This window comes from Platalea leucorodia (genome assembly GCF_965183815.1).
Source record: "Platalea leucorodia genome assembly, chromosome: 5".
In the NCBI taxonomy this organism is placed as follows: Eukaryota; Metazoa; Chordata; class Aves; order Pelecaniformes; family Threskiornithidae; genus Platalea; species Platalea leucorodia.
The window spans coordinates 61,569,628-61,587,559 of NC_138827.1; the positions used below are offsets into that span (position 1 = coordinate 61,569,628).

A 17,932-nucleotide genomic window follows, 5' to 3' on the forward strand; every position below is an offset into this window, starting at 1 on the left:
TTTATGGTTGCTTTTAACTCCTTCTCTTCTGTAACTCTTGATCAAGAAATCTTTAGCGTAAGTTGAGAGGAGAATGATACTGACAGAGTGTGTAATAAGAGAGTGAAACAGAGTTGGAGCCCTAGAGGGAGGGAATGGAAAGACACATTGGCTGCATTTTATTAGCTCAGCAAAATGTTCTTGCTGGGCACAGTTGGGTCAGTGGCTGAGAAGCAGCAGAGAGGTTTACCCTGGGTCCAGGAATGCCCTGCTCTCCTCTTATGCCTGGCGTGCCAAGCTGGCCGGGTGGACCCTGTACAGGGAGAAAAGAGAGACTCGACTGTCAACATGGTTGGGCAGAAACACACCAGTGCTACACAAGATCGCAAGGGAAAGCAAACGCTACAGCGCCTGAAAGATGGTTTTCAAACATGTCACACCTTGGGTGGTGTGAATGCAGTGGCAGGCTTGATGTCCCAGGGCAGGACAGCCAGGCCACAGCGCACCCAAAAATACCCAGATCCCGACAGTCCTCGCTGCTGAGACTCTTTCAGGAAGTGGCTGTGATGAAATAACAAAATGGCATCATGAGGTAAGACATTTATTTTGCTGTAAGCTCACTGACCTGTGGCCCTCTCATGCCTTGTTCTCCAGCTGGCCCTGCTTGACCGAGCGAGCCCTTGGTACCCTTGAAGTGCAAAATAGGACAACGCAGGTTAGCATGGGAGGACGTGGTCAACATCATGGGGAGGGAAAGGAGATGTCAGGGCATTTATAGACGCATAAAGAGCAGGAAAGAACAATTGTTTGGGTTTTTTTGCAGAATATGGTTATAGGAGAGAATAAGCAGAACTGGCAGGGTAATTTGCCTCCTGCGATCAACGGGCATCAATCTCCTTTATGCTTTGGCCTCGTTACACTGCTCCAGCAGCACGCAGAGACAAAGTATCTGACCAGGGAACACTGCAGAGGACAGGTGGCCCCAGACATGTGGACGGCTGGTTTTGCACCGAGTCCAGCAAGGAGCATACAGGGAGATGAGCCTGAGGAGGAGGAGGGAAATTTGGAGGAGAGAGGAGGCAGAGAGGAAGAAGCAAAGCCTGCATTTGTCTTCCCTTGGCCCATCCCTCTGGGTGTTGTGGCTGCCTGGCTGGTGGCATGGCAGGAACCCCAGGCGTCATCCCCGTCACCACTTACCTTAACTCCTATGGGTCCCCTTCGTCCTGTCATACCCTGTGAACAAAGAAACGATGAGACTTGTTACACAAGTATGTAAGCACACATTTCTCTATTGCTTTTAGATCCGTGTATCACTGCTTCTCTTAGTCCAAAATTATGTTTGAATAGTTTAAACTACTGGGGAGAGAGGGAGAGAGAAATCCACATGGCCTGCTCCTTAAATCAAACTTTGGCATGTTTTCTCCTTCCTTGCATCCTCCAACCCTCCACCCACATAGGTGAGTTGCTTCCTCACACGTGCAGGTGCGTGCCACAGTCCCTGGGCCACGTGCCCCAAGGGACAGGCGGCAGCAGAGCAGCAGGGAACAGATCCCCAGACATCCCAGCTACACCAGCTCTGGTTTGGTTTTTGCCTTTTAAAAATGAGCATCTAAATGCAGATGCATATGCCAGAGTAAATCAGGTGTAGCTCCACTGATCTGAGCTCTGAGTTACTTGCATGGGAATAAATTCAGGATTAGACCTTTAAAGTCTATACAAGCCAGCAAACCACCATGCATTTTCCTTTTGAAGGTTGTTGGTTTTTTTTTTTTTTAGGTTGAACTCCTGATGCTTGTGAAACAAAATACATGGGAAGGCAGGAGGGAAAAAGCTATTGTCAACCTAAGCTCAGCCCTGCTGACTGCGGGTCTGGCAGCTCACCTTCCTTCCGACTCCACCTTCTTCACCACCCAGCCCCACCGGTCCTGGTGCTCCCTAAGGGAAAAGCAAAACTTAGGTGAGAGCCCTGAGATGAGCAGGCACTGGAAAAATAGATTCAGTTCTCAAAAAATGGGTCCTTTCGTGCTCTCACACAAGTTACTCACTATTCCTGCATCGATGGAAATCCTTCTAACAACTCACAGAGACTTTCTGTTAAGTTTCTGAGCTAGCGCAAGCTGACATTCCCATTCTTTGGGAAATGCCTTCTGACATTTTAAGATGCAGTTTTATTCTGAGCTGATATGAAAACAAATGGGTTTTGAAACTTTCCAAGGAGCATGTGGGGTTTTTTTTCAAAGGTTTCAGGTGAATCAGGGTGTTCAGATTTGGTATCATCTAAACAGTTCTCTGCTTTTGTATATGACCTGCAAGAACATATGAAGTTAATTTCCAAGTACAAAGATGTTTTCAGTGACAATATCCCAAAAGGCATTGTGAAATAATCATAATAATTAAAAAAGCACTTTTTACACAAAACATCTTCTAAACTGCCATCTTCTCAGAGAAAGTTTTGGTTGCAAACCAACAGCATTTTCTAGTGGAAATACATTCCATCTGACAAGGCACGATGAGTTTAAGAAACTTGCACCTTTTTGGCAGCGTCCTTTTTTCTTACTTTCTCTGTCCCATCCTATTGTAAAAACCAAAAAACAACAAAAGACAACAAAGAAACTTTACCATTGGTCCAATTTCACCCTTTTGGCCTCTGGATCCCCGTTGAGTATTATCAGCTCCTGAATCTCCCTGAAAGCAATAGAGCAATGACAAACATCTGTGTAAGTAAGTGGGGCATGAAAGTCAGACATCATAAACTGCTCTACAGCTCAGAACCAAGATTTCTTTTCTTTTTTTCTTTTTTGACTGAATTAGATGAATTATTATTGGTGTTTTCAGACAGACATAGCTTTTCAACTGAGAAATAATAATATTGAAGAGGAGGAAGGGGAATTTTAATAAAATGAAAGGGTGATTGACAGGTTGGTGTCAAGAGGCACGTGTTACCCACACGTCATCTCCAAGTCCTTGCTCTGTCGCTGGACCTGCCACTGTCAAGCGGCTTTTAATAAGCCTGAGTGTGTGCTTGCTGATGACCCCCAGGACTGATGGAAAGTGAGTGGAAAATCAGGAGGATGCCTTAGCAATATTTACCGGGTCTCCACGGAGCCCACGGTCACCTCGTTCTCCCCGTTCGCCTTTAACTCCCTTATCACCCTGTGGGAAGAGACAGACAGTTAGCGAGAGCAGCCCTTGCCTGCCAAAAGCATCCTTGCTACCGTGAACCTCTGCCCGGGTCCTCAGCCCCAAGAGGAGCGTAATGGCTTTCCACCCTCCCCTGGCTCAGATCCACCTTTTCGCCACCATTTAGCCCTGTCATAAACATGATAAAAGCCTACCCTCCTGCCAGAGTAACCCTTCTCTCCAGAGGAGCCAGGCAAACCCTTGTCTCCCTAAAAAAGAAAAATATTTTAGAATATTTCCTGCTTTCAAGGAACTTCTTAGATGTTTCACTGAAGCATCTCGTTATAAAGAGAAAAGCAATTAAAATGACTGACCTCTTCTCCATCAATGCCATCCAGACCCATTTCTCCCAGTTCACCCTGCAGAAGAGAGGCGAGGGGCAAATGCTCACCGAGGGAAAGGGGAACGGGGAGGGGGATACCAATGCTTCCATATACTCATGCTCACCACCATGGCATGAGGAAAGAGCTCCATACCTTCTCTCCTGGGAATCCCCGAGAACCCTAAAGAGATCAGAAAAGGGAGTTACTCTGCTTTTGCCGCTTTCATCGCTGTGGGAAGCAGTGGGGAAGGGGGGGCTGTGCTTTGTGGCAGACCCGGAGCCAGGACTGGGACAGGACAGCCAGGGCTTGCTGCACCAGGGTTCAATTGTCCCTTATTTCTCTTATGCCAATCTTCCTCAGCTGCCTCTTCAACACTCATGCCAAGATAAAATAAGTGCATCACGAGGTTTAACCACCTGATCCAATAAAATAGCTTACTCCTTAGCCACAACTCTTTCTTTCTCCACTGACTTTCTTTTCTCCCTGCACCCATTTTTATAATAATCCAGATCCAGTCTTGATGCAGCTGTCCAAGGCTGGACAGGTTTTACAAAGAATCATTATCTCAGCTGAAACTAATGGGCTTGGTTCATGCACACCTCTGCTCCCTGCCAGAGGATCCTGTGGTCAGAGCAAATCGTAGGAAACATCCCCTTAATATCACTGAATATTCCCCATAAATATTATATGCTTCACTACCTTTTCTAGCTTGTGGTGTGGCTGCTGTCCTGAACCATTTGCTCGAGGTTTCTCTTTAAGCAGCAGCCATGGCTTGCTTTTCTCCCTCCTCCCCAACAGCAGATTTTCATCTACACACCATCCCAGCCCTGGGCCAAGAAACACACATGCTACTTCTTGGTGTTAAGAACAAATCCATCTCTTCTCACATCTTTCCCCTAGAGCCAGACTGCAGAAAATAAATCAGCCTTGTCTGCAGATTGAGCCTGGGTCACTGTGTTGCCCTTTTGCTCTTCATAGCAATGCTAAAGCCATGACACCTGCTGAAAGCCTTGGTGCTTGGCCAGGTGGACACCACCACTCAAGTGTACTTGGCGGCTGTTGCGTGACATCCTAAAGCAGCAGGAGTTGCCTTTGGTGGACTCCCACCAGCTGAACTCTGGGTCTGCTCCATGCAGGCTCCTTCTGCACGTACCTTGGTTCCTCTGTGCCCGGGGCATCCCTGGAAACCCTGCGTCCCATTGACACCTGGTGGTCCACGCTCACCCTGTTACATGGAGGGGAAAATGCAATGGTCAAGGTTTGCCTGCTAAGCTCATTTCTTCAGCTAACTGCATGTATCAGCAAGCACAGGCAGTGGCTTGGAAGCACAGGAGCAAACAGAGCATCAGGTTTTGAAAGGCCAACGCCCGGCCACCCCACCATCTCCTGCCCACAACCTTCCTCATGTAGAGATCAACTGCAAGTCTTCACCACTGAGAGAGAAACATCCTTCCCAAACTCTCAGCTATGAAAGAGCTTTATAAAACTTTCCTTCAAAAATAAAATGGCAAGACAAAACCCTCAGAAGTCTGCATAGATGTCTAATCCCATCCTGACCTTAAAGCCCCAAGAAAACATTGCATCGCATGCGGTATCTGACAGCAGCATTTGGCCCCCGCTTGTGCTATTGGAAAAGTGATGAGCACTGCCAGCCCCTTGGCCTCGGCTTCACCTCCTGGGCGTGATGTGTGGGGAGTTGTTTATTCCAGGGGTGATGTGGGATTCATGAAGTAAGAGTTTGGATGAAACAGTGCTAGTAAGAAGTCATGAGACTCACGTTGTCTGCCACTGTGATGGACAGAAACACCCCTTCTTGGTCCCATTCTTGGACTAACTCAAATCTTTCAGCTGCATTTGGTATGGGTAACTTTGGCATAGGCTACAGCTTTGATGAAGTTGGGGATTTTATTGTGTTCATAATGACCCTGCCCTGCTCACAGGTGTTTGGGACCAGCTGCAAACAGTCCCACCTGCCTTGGAGGAACAGCACAGAGATGGGTCACATCAAATAATGGGAGTTATTCCCCCGTCATGTCTTCTCCAGCTCTCAAGGAGCTCCTTACTGACCGTCTCCCAGGAGCAGCTGGGACCAGCAACTCAGGCCATCAGGTGGGGGAAACACAAAGTTCTGCTTGCTCTCTCATGTAATCCACACCCACATCCCCAGCAGAAAATATTTAGTGAAAAAGCCTCCAAATGCTTCACTATGTCGAGGTCCCCAGTTTGAGCAGTACTGTGCAGAGCAGGGGCAATCACTCACCGGTCCTCCTTCATCACCAGGATAGCCTCCGTAGCCAAGATCACCCGTGGCACCCTAGAAGACAACAGAGAGGATTCTGCATTTCTTTCATAGTTCTGTGATCTCCCTCTAAATTGATATTCAAGATTTTCCCACATTTGCACAAAGCAGCTGCTTGGTCATCCGTGTAAACAAGTTAATGAGAGAAACCATCTCCCTCTGACATCCCTAAATTGTTTCACAAGACACTTCACCCCTCCTTCCAGCCACTCATCCCTGCCCCCTTGGTTGCTTTACAACACAGAGGCTGTGAGGAAAGGGAAGAGCAGCTCTCAACCACTGTGCATGGCCCAGGGCCAGTTTTAATATGGGGGGTAAGCGGAGATGACCTCCCCATTAGCATCACCCATTACAACGTATGCAGCCTGCACGTCACCCACCCATCACCACCGTGGTGGACACTGACCTTGCACAGGAACCCTTCATCGCCAGATGAAGTGACCTACCTTTGGTCCTATAGGGCCTGGCACACCTCTGTCCCCTCTCTGCCCTGAGCACTTGCATGGCACCTTGCAGCACGTCCTCTCTGCGATATTGTCCTGCAGCAAAATGCACATGACACAACGGGAAAGTGTTAGAAACCTGGCAGAGCCCCAGCAACATAACTACTGCAAGCCTTTGAGTCTGTGCAATTGCTCCTGTGCCAAGCATAATGTCACTTCAGCAACATTTTGGGGTCTCTCTGCCTTGAAACACCCACGACAGTAGGAGAAGGAGGTGTGTTGGTTAGGAGTGGTTAGGTTGCATGGTTAGGAAGCAGCAATGTCATCTTTTGGACATCAGACACGAGGGTTTAAATGGGAACTGCGTGGGGCAGAATTCGTAGAGAACATTTAGTAGGAGATCTGTCCTCAGAGCAGTGCCTGTCACTGAAGAGAGCAATCTCGTCTCCAAAGAAACAAATTCAGGCTGTGGAATAGGCCACAAGAAAATCATTGCAGTGAGTAGCTCACCAGCAACCTGCAGGCTGAGAACAATTTGTGAGCACACAGCAAAAGAGGAAAAAGAAAAAGGAAAAAAAAAAGATATGGATTCAGAGAAATCACAGCTTGGTTTTGCATCATCCGATAGAAAGAAAAAAAAATCACTTTCTTTGCCAAGTACATTGCTGGCTGCAAACATTTCCTGCCAGCTTTGCACATTTACATTTTGAAAGAATTTTCCTAAGAAACTGAGTTACTTGGGGATGGACTGAAGACTAGCTCTTATCCCAAAAATTAAGGTTCACTCCCAAGTGGCTGCATTTTGATTTGCAGAGAAGGGCCCAGCAAGGTTACTACAGGGATCGGTGGTTAAGCCCAATCGTACTAAATCTACTGGAAAAGAAGCTTAACGGTGCTGGTAGCAGATGTGAAGTTGGGAAGAACTGGGCATACTGAGGTTGATAGCAAATTAACTCAATGAACTCAAGAAGGACTACATACATGGGAGGGAAGTAAATCTATGAAGAAGAAAGGGTAACTCCTTCATCTGTTAAAAGCAAATCTGAAATACACGCAGTGTATCAACTCGGGGAAAGAAACCTAGAAAGCAGTGCTTCTGCAAGAGATTTAGCACTGACAAGGCATGACAGTGCATTACCCACAAGGTTAAAAAAAACCCCAATGGTATAAATATAGGCTGAGGGTGGGCTTTTTGGCATGGCAGTTTTGATGGCATCTTATCCATCCCATTTGACCTAATCCCATTGCGTTTAATGCACTGTAGCCTCGGCTGGAGTACAGCTTCTCCAGGAGTGGTACGAGACTGGGCAGCGCCATGACCTGCTCTTAACTTTATTTGCCATGGCATCTGTAAAAAGAGCTGACGTGAAGTAGGGAGGGGAGAGGATCAGAGCCAAGAGGGTGTAATTCAGCCACGGTTCAGCCCCACAGGAGATCCAGCCATCGGCCTTCCTCCAGCATTACAAGGCAGCGCTGCCTGTGCCAAGTTACTTACGAGCTGCTCTGCCAGCTCAAAATCCAAGTCCAGCAGATTAACTCTGAGTGGTCTGTTGTAGGTGAACCCACGACCAAACTCCAGCTGCATCACTTTGTCAAAATTGCTCACTTGGTCCAGCCCGACGAAGATGAGAGCGTTGACACCTGAGAGGGGGGAAGCAGAAGGGGCTGTGTGATGGGGTGAGGTGCTCTGCAAACCTGCACACCCTTCTCTGTAAGGGTGGGTCTTTATCTGCCTCTTCGATTGCAAATGGAGCTTATTCAATCGAGAACAAGCATCTTCAAGCACATTCAGTGCAAGTTACCCACACTTAGGTGCCAGCAGGTAGCTAAATCTCACAGGAAGGCAAAGAACAGCAAATGCATGTAGAAATCATCAAATCCTTATTCATTACTATCAAAAGCTGGTGGATTCATGACAAATGGTGGTAAAATGGGCCACATGTTAATGTGGACTATAATCACTGCCTTGAAGAGTGAAAAAGTTACCTTCTGTATGCAAAGCAGATGAAGCAGCCTCCAGCTGATCTATTGAGTCATCTGCACCATCAGTAAAATGGATTATGACCTGGGAGAGAAACAAATTTATGTCAAGACCCAGAATATTTCAGGTGAGAAACACAATCAACATGCAATCTGAAGGGCCTTTTCCAAGGGATGTTTCATCTGAGAGGATATGGGGGAACTGCTACACCCTTTCCAGGCCACAAAGCTTTGCATTTCTGTGCCAGATTTCAGCATATGATACCATGCAGGTGTTTGTTCCTAAAGCACCAACAGGGAAAATCTGGAAAGCAATAGTTTGGAGCCAAGCAGTGCTCCTGGGCACTGGCTGCAATGAATTTGTTTATTTAATGAATAAATTTATTTAATTTATTATGAATTTACAGTTGCTCTGCCAACTGAAATACATCAGAAGTTACCTTTCCCGGCCAACACCATCCCAGTGGCCTCAGTTTTGACTAACCTTGGTGCTGCCGGAGGGCGCAGATCTGAATTTGTTCAGGTAGGACCTCAGCGTATCTGCTGTGAGAAAATAGGGCCCACGGGTGCGCATGCCTTGAAACCTCTCGAAGAGCTCAGGCTGATACTCGGAGAAGTCCAGTCCCTCCACGGGTCCCCCCCGAGCCTGGGCCATGATGGCTACCCTGACATTGGGCGCCTGGTTGCCAGTGCAGCTGATCTTCTGCATCTGCGTTATTCTGTTCAGCACGGACTCGACTCTCGACTCCAGACCTCTCTGGGAATTAAATATATTTTGGCCGGGCCCAACATCCGTGACGTCAAAGCCAAGTATCACATCTAAGTCACAATCTGAAAGGGAAATGCAGAAAAAGGAGAGGAGAGGAGAGGAGAGGAGAGGAGAGGAGAGGAGAGGAGAGGAGAGGAGAGGAGAGGAGAGGAGAGGAGAGGAGAGGAGAGGAGAGGAGAGGAGAGGAGAGGAGAGGAGAGGAGAGGAGAGGAGAGGAGAGGAGAGGAGAGGAGAGGAGAGGAGAGGAGAGGGTCACCATTGAGCAATACAACCATTGCTTTTCAAGTAATGACTTTCCTAGTTATTCTATTAGTTGTTAGAGAAGACACTCTCTGCGTCAAGAACTACCACCATTTGATACACAACTGCCTCAGGCTTCCTTTCATCATAGCAATGATAACCTGGGAAAATATGCATTTTATTTATTTTAATTTTTTTCCTGTGGAATTGTCGCTTAGCATCGGGATGAGGCTACTAAACCACGTCTAACAGAATTTTGCATTTTCATCAGGCAGCCAAGGCTGCTGCTTTCTCTCCACTGCATGAAAACCTGACAGTACTGGCACAGTACAGATGTACTTTCTGCATGTGCTTGAAGCAACAGTCCTCCAGTCAGGGGGACGTACAGGGAGGTGACAACCAGACGACTGACCTCAAGTCCCCGAAAGGCGTAGCTAGGATTTATATGAGATAGCTGGGAATTAGTGCAGAAAGAAGCAATGAAGTTGCTCAGCTCAAGATCAGGAGGTGATGCACAATCTGCCTTTCTGCAGGAATATTTAGTGTGGTGTTGGAACCACCCTGCAGCCACTGAGCTGCTGGTTGATCTGGAGCACAGAGGAATCAGGCTGCTGGATGCCTTTCGTCTGGATGTAACGTCTCCTGCGGCTACATGGGCTCTCAAGCAGGGAGGTGTTTGAAATTTCTGTGATATTAATCACACTGGTGCTGCACTCAAGAAGCACTCATGGTTACCACCAGCAGCAGTTTGCTTTTCCCTGTGCTCAGTTTTTCGTCTCGGCTGGAGCTGCTGCTCAGCTCAAGGCTGCTGTGGCTCTCCTTCAGCTTCTCCAGAGGTTTGGGAGATGCCTCTGCTCAAAAGCCAGAGGGCTGAGCCGCAGTCAGTTGTGCTGGAGGTAGGACTTGGTTAAACCAGCTGCTGGGAGTCTGGTCCAACAGCAATACCAGTTCGCTTACTCACTTTAAGTAGCCAAATCATGGGATCCCTTTTTAAGGGAATGTTACCTTAAACTACAACCACTCGTGCCCTAGCTTTTTCTCATATACCTGTCATGAGATTAAGTGGGCACCCTGGATGATCTGGCAAGAGAAATTCTGATTTCCAGCACACCATGCACGCCAGGGACTGAATGGCTGCGGAGTCAATTAGCTTTTTATAAACACAGTGGGCAAAACAAGGACCATCGCTTTTTGTTTTGGCACTAAATAAGTTGGTCTGCCAACATGCTACTGGCATCACATGCCTACACATCTAGGGAGAAAGGTAGTGAGATTTAGTCTAAAGGCAGCTAAATAAAGGATCCCCTCCAATGCGGTGGTAGGAGGACAGTGATTTAGTGCCTGCCTGTCATATCTGAAATTATTCCACCACAACTGCACCTCTGTAGCGATGGTACACCAGTCATTCACGTGCTGAAGCACATGAACAGGCAGCTTGCAGCCTACCACCACGCTCATGGAGGAGGTCTGAGCCCATGCCACACCTCAGGCTATAGGCAAAGCACAAGAGCAAGCTGGACAAGTCCATCAAAACATATTGGGTATTAAAAGCCACCCTCGGGAATGACCTGAGCACATTATGAAAGGATCGTGCTTACCTCTTGTAATGTCTGTTGTTCCTGGGCACAATTTCTCCTCCATAGCAGCTTCCAGCGTAACCAGGACCTGCTCATTCAGCTCAGACAGCTCCTGAGCTGTGGATACTCTGAAACTCATGGCGCTCTCACTGGCCAGCCTGCTGACTTCCTTCAGGTCGATGTTTCGCACACCAACTGCAAATACCTTGACACCTTTCTGCGTGATTTCCAAGGAGGCACTCGGCCCGTCATCTGAGGACTTCCCACCCGTGACGATGAAGGCGATCTGCGGCACCCTCTGGTCGATTCGGCTGCCAGCCTCCTTCACAAAGTGTTTTGCCTGGATGTGCTTGATTGCTGCGCCGGTGTTTGCCACTCGGCCACCTTTGTAGATGACTTTGTTGATGGCATCTAAAATCTGAGGTTTGGTGGAGTAGTCCTTGAGGAAAAACTCATCTGTGACATCTGAGTTGTACTGGGCCAGCCCTACCTGGATAGAGTCACCATCCCTATAAATGGCATCCACCACAGAGTAGACAAACTGGAGAACTTCTTGGAAGTTATCCCTCCCCAGATTGATGGAGCCATCCAGCAAAAACACAATGTCAGCCTGCTTTTTACCTCCTGAAAAGATTACAAAGAAAACACAGTTATTTAGTAATTGTTTGTGGCATCTATAATATTTAAGATGCTTAGTGCTTTTTGAAGTAGCATTGTGTTTCTCTCTTCTTTCTACCTTTTTAGTTTCATCAGTCTTTGGCATGACTTTATATCCATACAAGAGGAAAGGTTTTATACAACACATTTATTATACTTCATACAACATTACTTGTTTTTGTGATAGACACCCTCATCTCATTTCAAATTTAATTCTATCCTTTCCCATGCTCAACAAGACCTTCTTCAAAGTCTTTTTTAAAGCAATGTTACTAAACAGTTGGGAATCAAAAGGTGTTATTATGTTGAGCATAGAAAAGAATCATTTTCACGTTATACACATTCTGTCTCTGCTCTGTCCAGAAAAGTCTACAGGGTGAACAGCAGTCTTACCAGGTCCTAAAAATCCAGGGGTTTCTGTTGTAGGTATCGGAAGCTCTTCAAGAATACTCTGCACCTTCTGTTCTAAAGTTGGGAGTCCTGTGAAGTCTTGCACCACAAGCACGCGCTCAGGATCGTTGGTAATGACCTGAAGCTGGCCCCTATCCACGTTCCTGGCTCCGACACCCAGAGGTTTAATACTGGTTGAAGTGATCACGGTAGCAGGCCTGTTCACATCATCCTGGGACCGGTCTCCGAGGATGACGACTAGGTGCTGGGGCACTCCATCTTCTATCCTGCTCCCTGCAGACTTGATGAAGTAGTTCTTCACCACATAGTCTAGGGCTTTGCCAGCGTTCACAGGGGACCCACCTCTAAGCCTCAAGCGGCGGATGGCTTGCAGGACGGCATTTTTGGATTTGTGGGTCTTCAGGTAGAACTCAGAGAAGACGTCATTGCTGAACTGCACCACACCGATTCGCACTTTGTTTGGCCCAACTTCCAGCTGCTGAACAATTCTGCTGATGAAATCCCGAATGTGAGCAAGCCCATCGGGCCTAACACCATCGGAGCTGTCAATAAGGAAGACTATGTCCTTTTCATCACCAGAAACATCTGCAGGGAAGCAAGAAGAGAGGAAATTTTTTGTGTGCCAAGTCTTTGCTTAAGCTTTGCTGGAGGATTTCTGTGCTATCTGCAGATGTAAAACTGCACGGCGTATTCTAGCCAACTTTAAGCATGGTGCTTTGGGGAACCTCTCCAAAAGGGCTTGTGTGCAAGTATGCATGCATCTGTTAACAGTCTACCTAATATTTGAAGCATGCATTATTCAGAGCCTTATATGTTTCATTCATTAACAGGCTTCTGTGGATTTGTCAATGTTTTCAGCTTTGTTTTGTCCCAGATTTGTATCTCTTTCCTAAATGGGAGTAGGCAATTGTACACATTGTGGTATTTGACTTGAAAATCAAGATAGGTAATGTTTTTAGGTATTTGACTTGAAAATCTTAAGTTATAATGTATTTAGGTACTTGGGTAGAATTTCCACATATCTAAAAGTTTCTGTCTAAAACTGTACATGTGCTACACCTTTGCTTTTAACTAAGGAAAACTTCAGTTTATTGAGAAGGGATGGAAAGTTATTTACTCATTTGAGCAACATTTACTTGAATAGCAACCCAGAGGTAGCTGGTATTGACAGAGCCTTACCTTCAGGGAGCTGCACATCTCCCAGCAGCCGTCTGATTTGGTCCCCAGTCAGGGTTTCAATAGGAGTCAGGAGCTTCTGCTCGAGGCTGGGCAGTTCCTGGAAGCTGGAGACTTGGAATACATAATCAGGACTAAGGGAAATCTGTACCATCTCCTCAGGATCCACATTCTTTGCTACCACCATAGGTGCCACCCCCACTTGTTTGACTTGGCGTGATGGGTACTCTAACTCATCGTCAGACTTGCGGGAGGAGAGGATGATCAAAAACTGAGGGACGCCCTCCTCTATGCGGCTCCCAGAGGGTCGGGTGAAGATGGTCTTTGCCACAAACTCAAGGGCCTCCCCCAAGTTCACCTGCTGGCCACCCTGTGGCCGCAGCCGTCTCACGGCGCTCTGCACCTCGTCCTTGGTGGAGTGGGCATTGAGCAGGAACTCCACGTGGGGATGCTCGCTGAACTGGACCACTGAAATTCTAGTGGTGTCAAAGCCCACGTCCAGGTTTTGCACTATCCTCTCAATGAGATCACGGACAAGGTAGAACTCCTGGGCGGCATAGCGGGAGCCGTCAACCATGAACACAACGTCCCTCTTCACACCCACTGCAGGAAAGAAGGCAGCAGTCAGAAGATGCATCAGGCATTCCTTATGGAAAGCAGCTAAATTCATCATCTACATCACTGACCCATGCCTTTGGCCATGGGGAGGATACTCATTGTTTTGTTGCCTGTGATATCTCCTGGTAGCCCCAGCAGGCAGCTCTGGGTTCAACCTAGAGACAGGATCAATCTGCTAGGCCCATCCCCAGGCTGTGCAAGAACAGCAACTCCAGAGCAAAGGAAGAAAGAAGGAGCAGAGGAAACCTGCAACAATCATTCCTTGTGGGATCTCCACCCAAGGAAATGTAGCCTGGTGATGCTCAGGGCAGGTTGCCAGGCAGCATGGGGTTGTTTTACACTCAGTACCACCCCTCTTTCTTTGGCTTTGTCCTCTAGGAAAGCTTCTATCCTATTCTTTCAACTTCTGCCTTTCCAGGATAACTTTTTGCTTCCTAATAAAATGTTTTCTACAGTGGTAATTCAGGTCAGAGCCTGAATTATCGCTGAATACCACGCTGCTAAATAGGGATGGAGAAAAGCAGTCTGGCTCTGAAGAGAAGGAACAGATACAGTAGGATGGTGGACTTCAAAGGGACTGATCTGGGGTGGGTACCCTTCATCCCAGGCATACGCTGGCTGGATTTCATTCCAAGTGAGACTGGAAATGGAAGATCTGATCCTTTTCCTGATGCCCGCTTCCAGTTTCCCTTCCCCCAGTGAATGAGCATGGCAAATGTAAGACACATCAGCAGGTCTTACATTTAGCAGAAAGCTAACCTTGATTTATAGTGATGTGAAGGTGCCCCTGTAGCATCTAAATAACGCAATTTCCATTCCAGAAGGAATAGCATGGACTTAAAGTCCATCAACTTAAAATAAGATTAAGGTATTCACTTTGTGGGCCTTCCATGTGGATACAACATGGACCACCTTGAGGGACTGGGCTTAAAGGTGGCTCAGCTTAATTACACAGCTCCTACCAACCCTAAGTACATCAACAGTGAGACCAAGATGGACTTGGAGTCTTAGCCGTGACCATCTTTGCTTTTCTCAGTTTGTGTTGCAACCATGATGTTACTAAACATCATATTTTGCTGCTGGCTCTCGGTGCAGACACAAACATCTTCTCACCTGGGCTGGGTGATGTAAAAACCAGATCAGGGGCAAGTGACTCTATCTCTTTCTTGGTCAGCCGGATGACTCTGTTCGAGACGACCTGCTGCACTGTATCCAGCTGGCTGAAGTCAGGCACAGAGATAGCAAAATCTGGGAGGAAGGAAATTGTCTGCAGCTCTGTGAGGTCGGCATTTCCAATCCCGATGCCAAAGGGCACCGTGCCACTCGTCTTCAGGACTACTGAGGGCCTCCTCACATCATCCTGGGACCGGTCAGCGGTCAGCAGAATCAGGAACTGTGGGACGCCCTCCGCTATCCTGCTGCCACTCGACACTGTGAACACGTTCTTGATGAGATAGTCAAGGGCTGCTCCAGTGTTCAGAGGAGATCCTCCCATAATCTTCAGTTCCTGGATGGCGCTGATGAGATCTGCTTTGTCTTCGTGGGTGTCGAGTAAGAACTCTGGTTGTATGACATTGCTGTACTGTGCGACAGCAACACGGACCTTGTCACGACCGATATCCAGGCTTTCAACAACTCTTTGGACAAAGGTCTTCAGTAGAGGGAAACCTCTTCTGACACCATCCGAACCATCAATTAGAAACACCACATCCTTCTTCTCACCTCTCTCAACTACTGTTTGAGACAAGTAAGGGAAGGGGAGAATAAGTGAGATTCTCTTTCGCAGTGATTATTATTCTCCGCATACATTGAACCGAAGGAGTACAAAAGCTCGGGGAGGGGAAAGTGAGGTGTCAGGACGGGTGGTTCGCTTCCTTTGCCATTGGATGCAATCCCTGGTGAAAAGGCAGATGGGTGGAAGTCGGTGGAAACCGCAGTGCAATGCATGCCATGCCTTACCCACCGAGTCATAGAATCATAGACCCACAGGAAATAGGGTGCCAAGGAACTCCGGGTGCCATCTCCTACTTGAGGCTGGGAGAAGGTGTCTGCTCCCAAGGGGGCTGGGAAGCTGACACATGACTTTGCAATATGCAACAGGAGTCTGAGGCACCAGAGATCTTTTGCTCCCAGAGAAAACTGAGTTTCTGAACTAAATGGCGTACTGCAGAGAGGGTGCTCACACAGAGCTGGTAAAGAGAGGGAGAGAAAACTTTTTCTGAGGCATCACTGAACTTACTTAGAAATAAATAATCCTGCACATGCTCCAATAAAATAAGAATTTGCTGGAAAGAACATCCAACTGAAAATGCTGAAACGTTTTTCTAAAATGCTGGATACTGATTTTTTTTTCCCCCACTAACTAACTTCAAGGACAAAAAAATGTTAATTGTGACCAAACATTCTTTTTAAAAAAAAAAAAAAAAAAAAAAAAAAAGACTATGAAATGTCAAAGATCAGAGAACCATTGATGCATTCTGCTATTGACTAACAGAATTTCAAAGCTTTGGCTCAGCCAAGCAGAAAACATCACTGCCTCTCAAACACAGCAACTGATGGATGGCATCCCCAAAAGTGCCGTTGGCTTGTAGCAGGGTCAAGCAGGACAAGTAGGAGCATGATCTGTCCCTCTGAAGAAAATCTTAAATATCTGCTTATGAATGCTAGACATATAGAGAGTTAACAAGGGCAGTTGAAGTCTTAAAGCAGACTTCAGATCAAGTTTATTATTTAAGAGGAATGTTGGAAACTTAATGGGTTAATGCATAGGACTGGAATATTAATATAGCTTGTGTTGAGCAATACAGGTAGGAAGAGGAAGCAGACATGGACTGGTGTATCCCAGTTTCATACACTTCCTCTAAAGTTCAGGAGCACGGGAAGAGAGTCCTATCAAAAGTCTCTGGGTAGCAGATAAAAAAGAAAAAAATATGGGTACTTTTATGAGGTGGCTCTCTTTTAGCCAAGAATACTAGGAAAAGTAGGTGAATGCAGCTATTTGTGAGCAATTAGCACAATTATTCACAGTACTTGGTGGTCAAAGGGACTCAAAATTATGTTGACAAGACAGAAATTATTTGAAAAGGGAGGATGCAATTCAAGAGCACTAGTTGCACTAGTCTATGTTCAGGCAGAAGCTGCACAAATACGGGAAGGGCAATGACTCCGCATGGAAAGGATGGGGTAAAAGATGACCGGGGACACCATTGTTACGCTCTCGTCATCTGGAGCAGGCTGACGTTGGAGAGACAAGGGTAAAAAGGTAGAAAACCTACAAGATCTACAAGGAAAGGCTGAATGAGCTGGGTACACAGCTGGTGACATGAGGACGGAGACAAGACGCACATGGCAAGCTTAAAGTAAATGAAAGGCTGTCACACAAAACATGGGAATGAGCTGACATCTGTATCCTTCTTGAGTTGAAGGAGATTTAAAAGGCTTAAACTATGACTAGGAAGGTAGAGGTTTGACATTAAGGAAAAGTGTCTACTGATACAGATAAAAGCAATTGAACAGATTGATTATGGAAGCTGGGAAATCTCCCCCACTGGAGGGTTTTCAGAACAGATTAGACCAATGTCAGCTGGTTCTGGACAAGAAGATCCTGTTGGGGACAAGGGTATGTAGCAGATGGCACCCTGAGATCCTTTCCAGCCCTATTTCTTTTTTATGTTTCTATGATTCTAAGTCCATCTGTCCAGGACTTTTACAGAGAGATGACACGGATGTTATTACACTTTTTCTTGTCCCCACCTGCTGTTGGGATACAGGTTAATTCTCAAATTAGGGCTGCCTCAGGAAATCACACAGCTGGATATGCGTAATTTCCAGTACCGCAGTATGAATTTATAATTGTGGCCATGTGATTCTTTTTATGATTTTTTTTTTTTATTATTCAATTAATCCATACTCATCTACTGAGCTTGTAACAGTAACTAAGTCAAGAACATCTAATTTATTGGTGCATGGGTACAAAACGTAGAAACTGCCGTCATATCCCATAAGAAATAATGGAGCAAGAGTGAGTCCAACGCACTGCAGTGCTCCTTACTCCATACCACTCCTTCAGAAAAGGGAGGATGGAAAAAGAAATTGAGACTAGCCTTTATTTTCTTCTTCTAGCCCTTGCCAAGCATTGCACATCAATTTATGCGAGATCTCTGGAGCAACAACTCTCTGTTGTTTCAGGTTTGTACCATGTTTTACACACTGGTAACAGCACCTGCTTCCACTCTTGCAGCCGAACAAAAGGCTTTTTCCTTACTTATCTTTAAAATTCA

At 46.6% G+C, this 17,932-nt stretch overlaps 1 protein-coding gene across 3 annotated transcripts in view; it reads right to left on the minus strand.

The window, feature by feature from the left end:
- COL6A3 (collagen type VI alpha 3 chain) overlaps positions 1–17,932 on the minus strand; it is a 63,446-nt gene that overhangs the window by 20,479 nt on the left and 25,035 nt on the right. For all 3 annotated transcript variants that reach the window (XM_082313328.1, XM_082313327.1, XM_082313329.1), the window contains 19 exons: positions 14,766–15,386; positions 13,038–13,637; positions 11,841–12,443; positions 10,812–11,414; positions 8,689–9,035; positions 8,211–8,289; positions 7,720–7,865; positions 6,228–6,320; positions 5,743–5,796; positions 4,636–4,707; positions 3,636–3,662; positions 3,474–3,518; positions 3,315–3,368; positions 3,070–3,132; positions 2,599–2,664; positions 1,861–1,914; positions 1,177–1,212; positions 605–667; positions 230–292 (listed from right to left, as the gene is read on the minus strand). In XM_082313328.1, the coding sequence (XP_082169454.1) occupies positions 230–292; positions 605–667; positions 1,177–1,212; positions 1,861–1,914; positions 2,599–2,664; positions 3,070–3,132; positions 3,315–3,368; positions 3,474–3,518; positions 3,636–3,662; positions 4,636–4,707; positions 5,743–5,796; positions 6,228–6,320; positions 7,720–7,865; positions 8,211–8,289; positions 8,689–9,035; positions 10,812–11,414; positions 11,841–12,443; positions 13,038–13,637; positions 14,766–15,386 (3,689 nt within the window). The remainder of the gene's footprint in view (positions 1–229; positions 293–604; positions 668–1,176; positions 1,213–1,860; positions 1,915–2,598; positions 2,665–3,069; positions 3,133–3,314; positions 3,369–3,473; positions 3,519–3,635; positions 3,663–4,635; positions 4,708–5,742; positions 5,797–6,227; positions 6,321–7,719; positions 7,866–8,210; positions 8,290–8,688; positions 9,036–10,811; positions 11,415–11,840; positions 12,444–13,037; positions 13,638–14,765; positions 15,387–17,932) is intronic.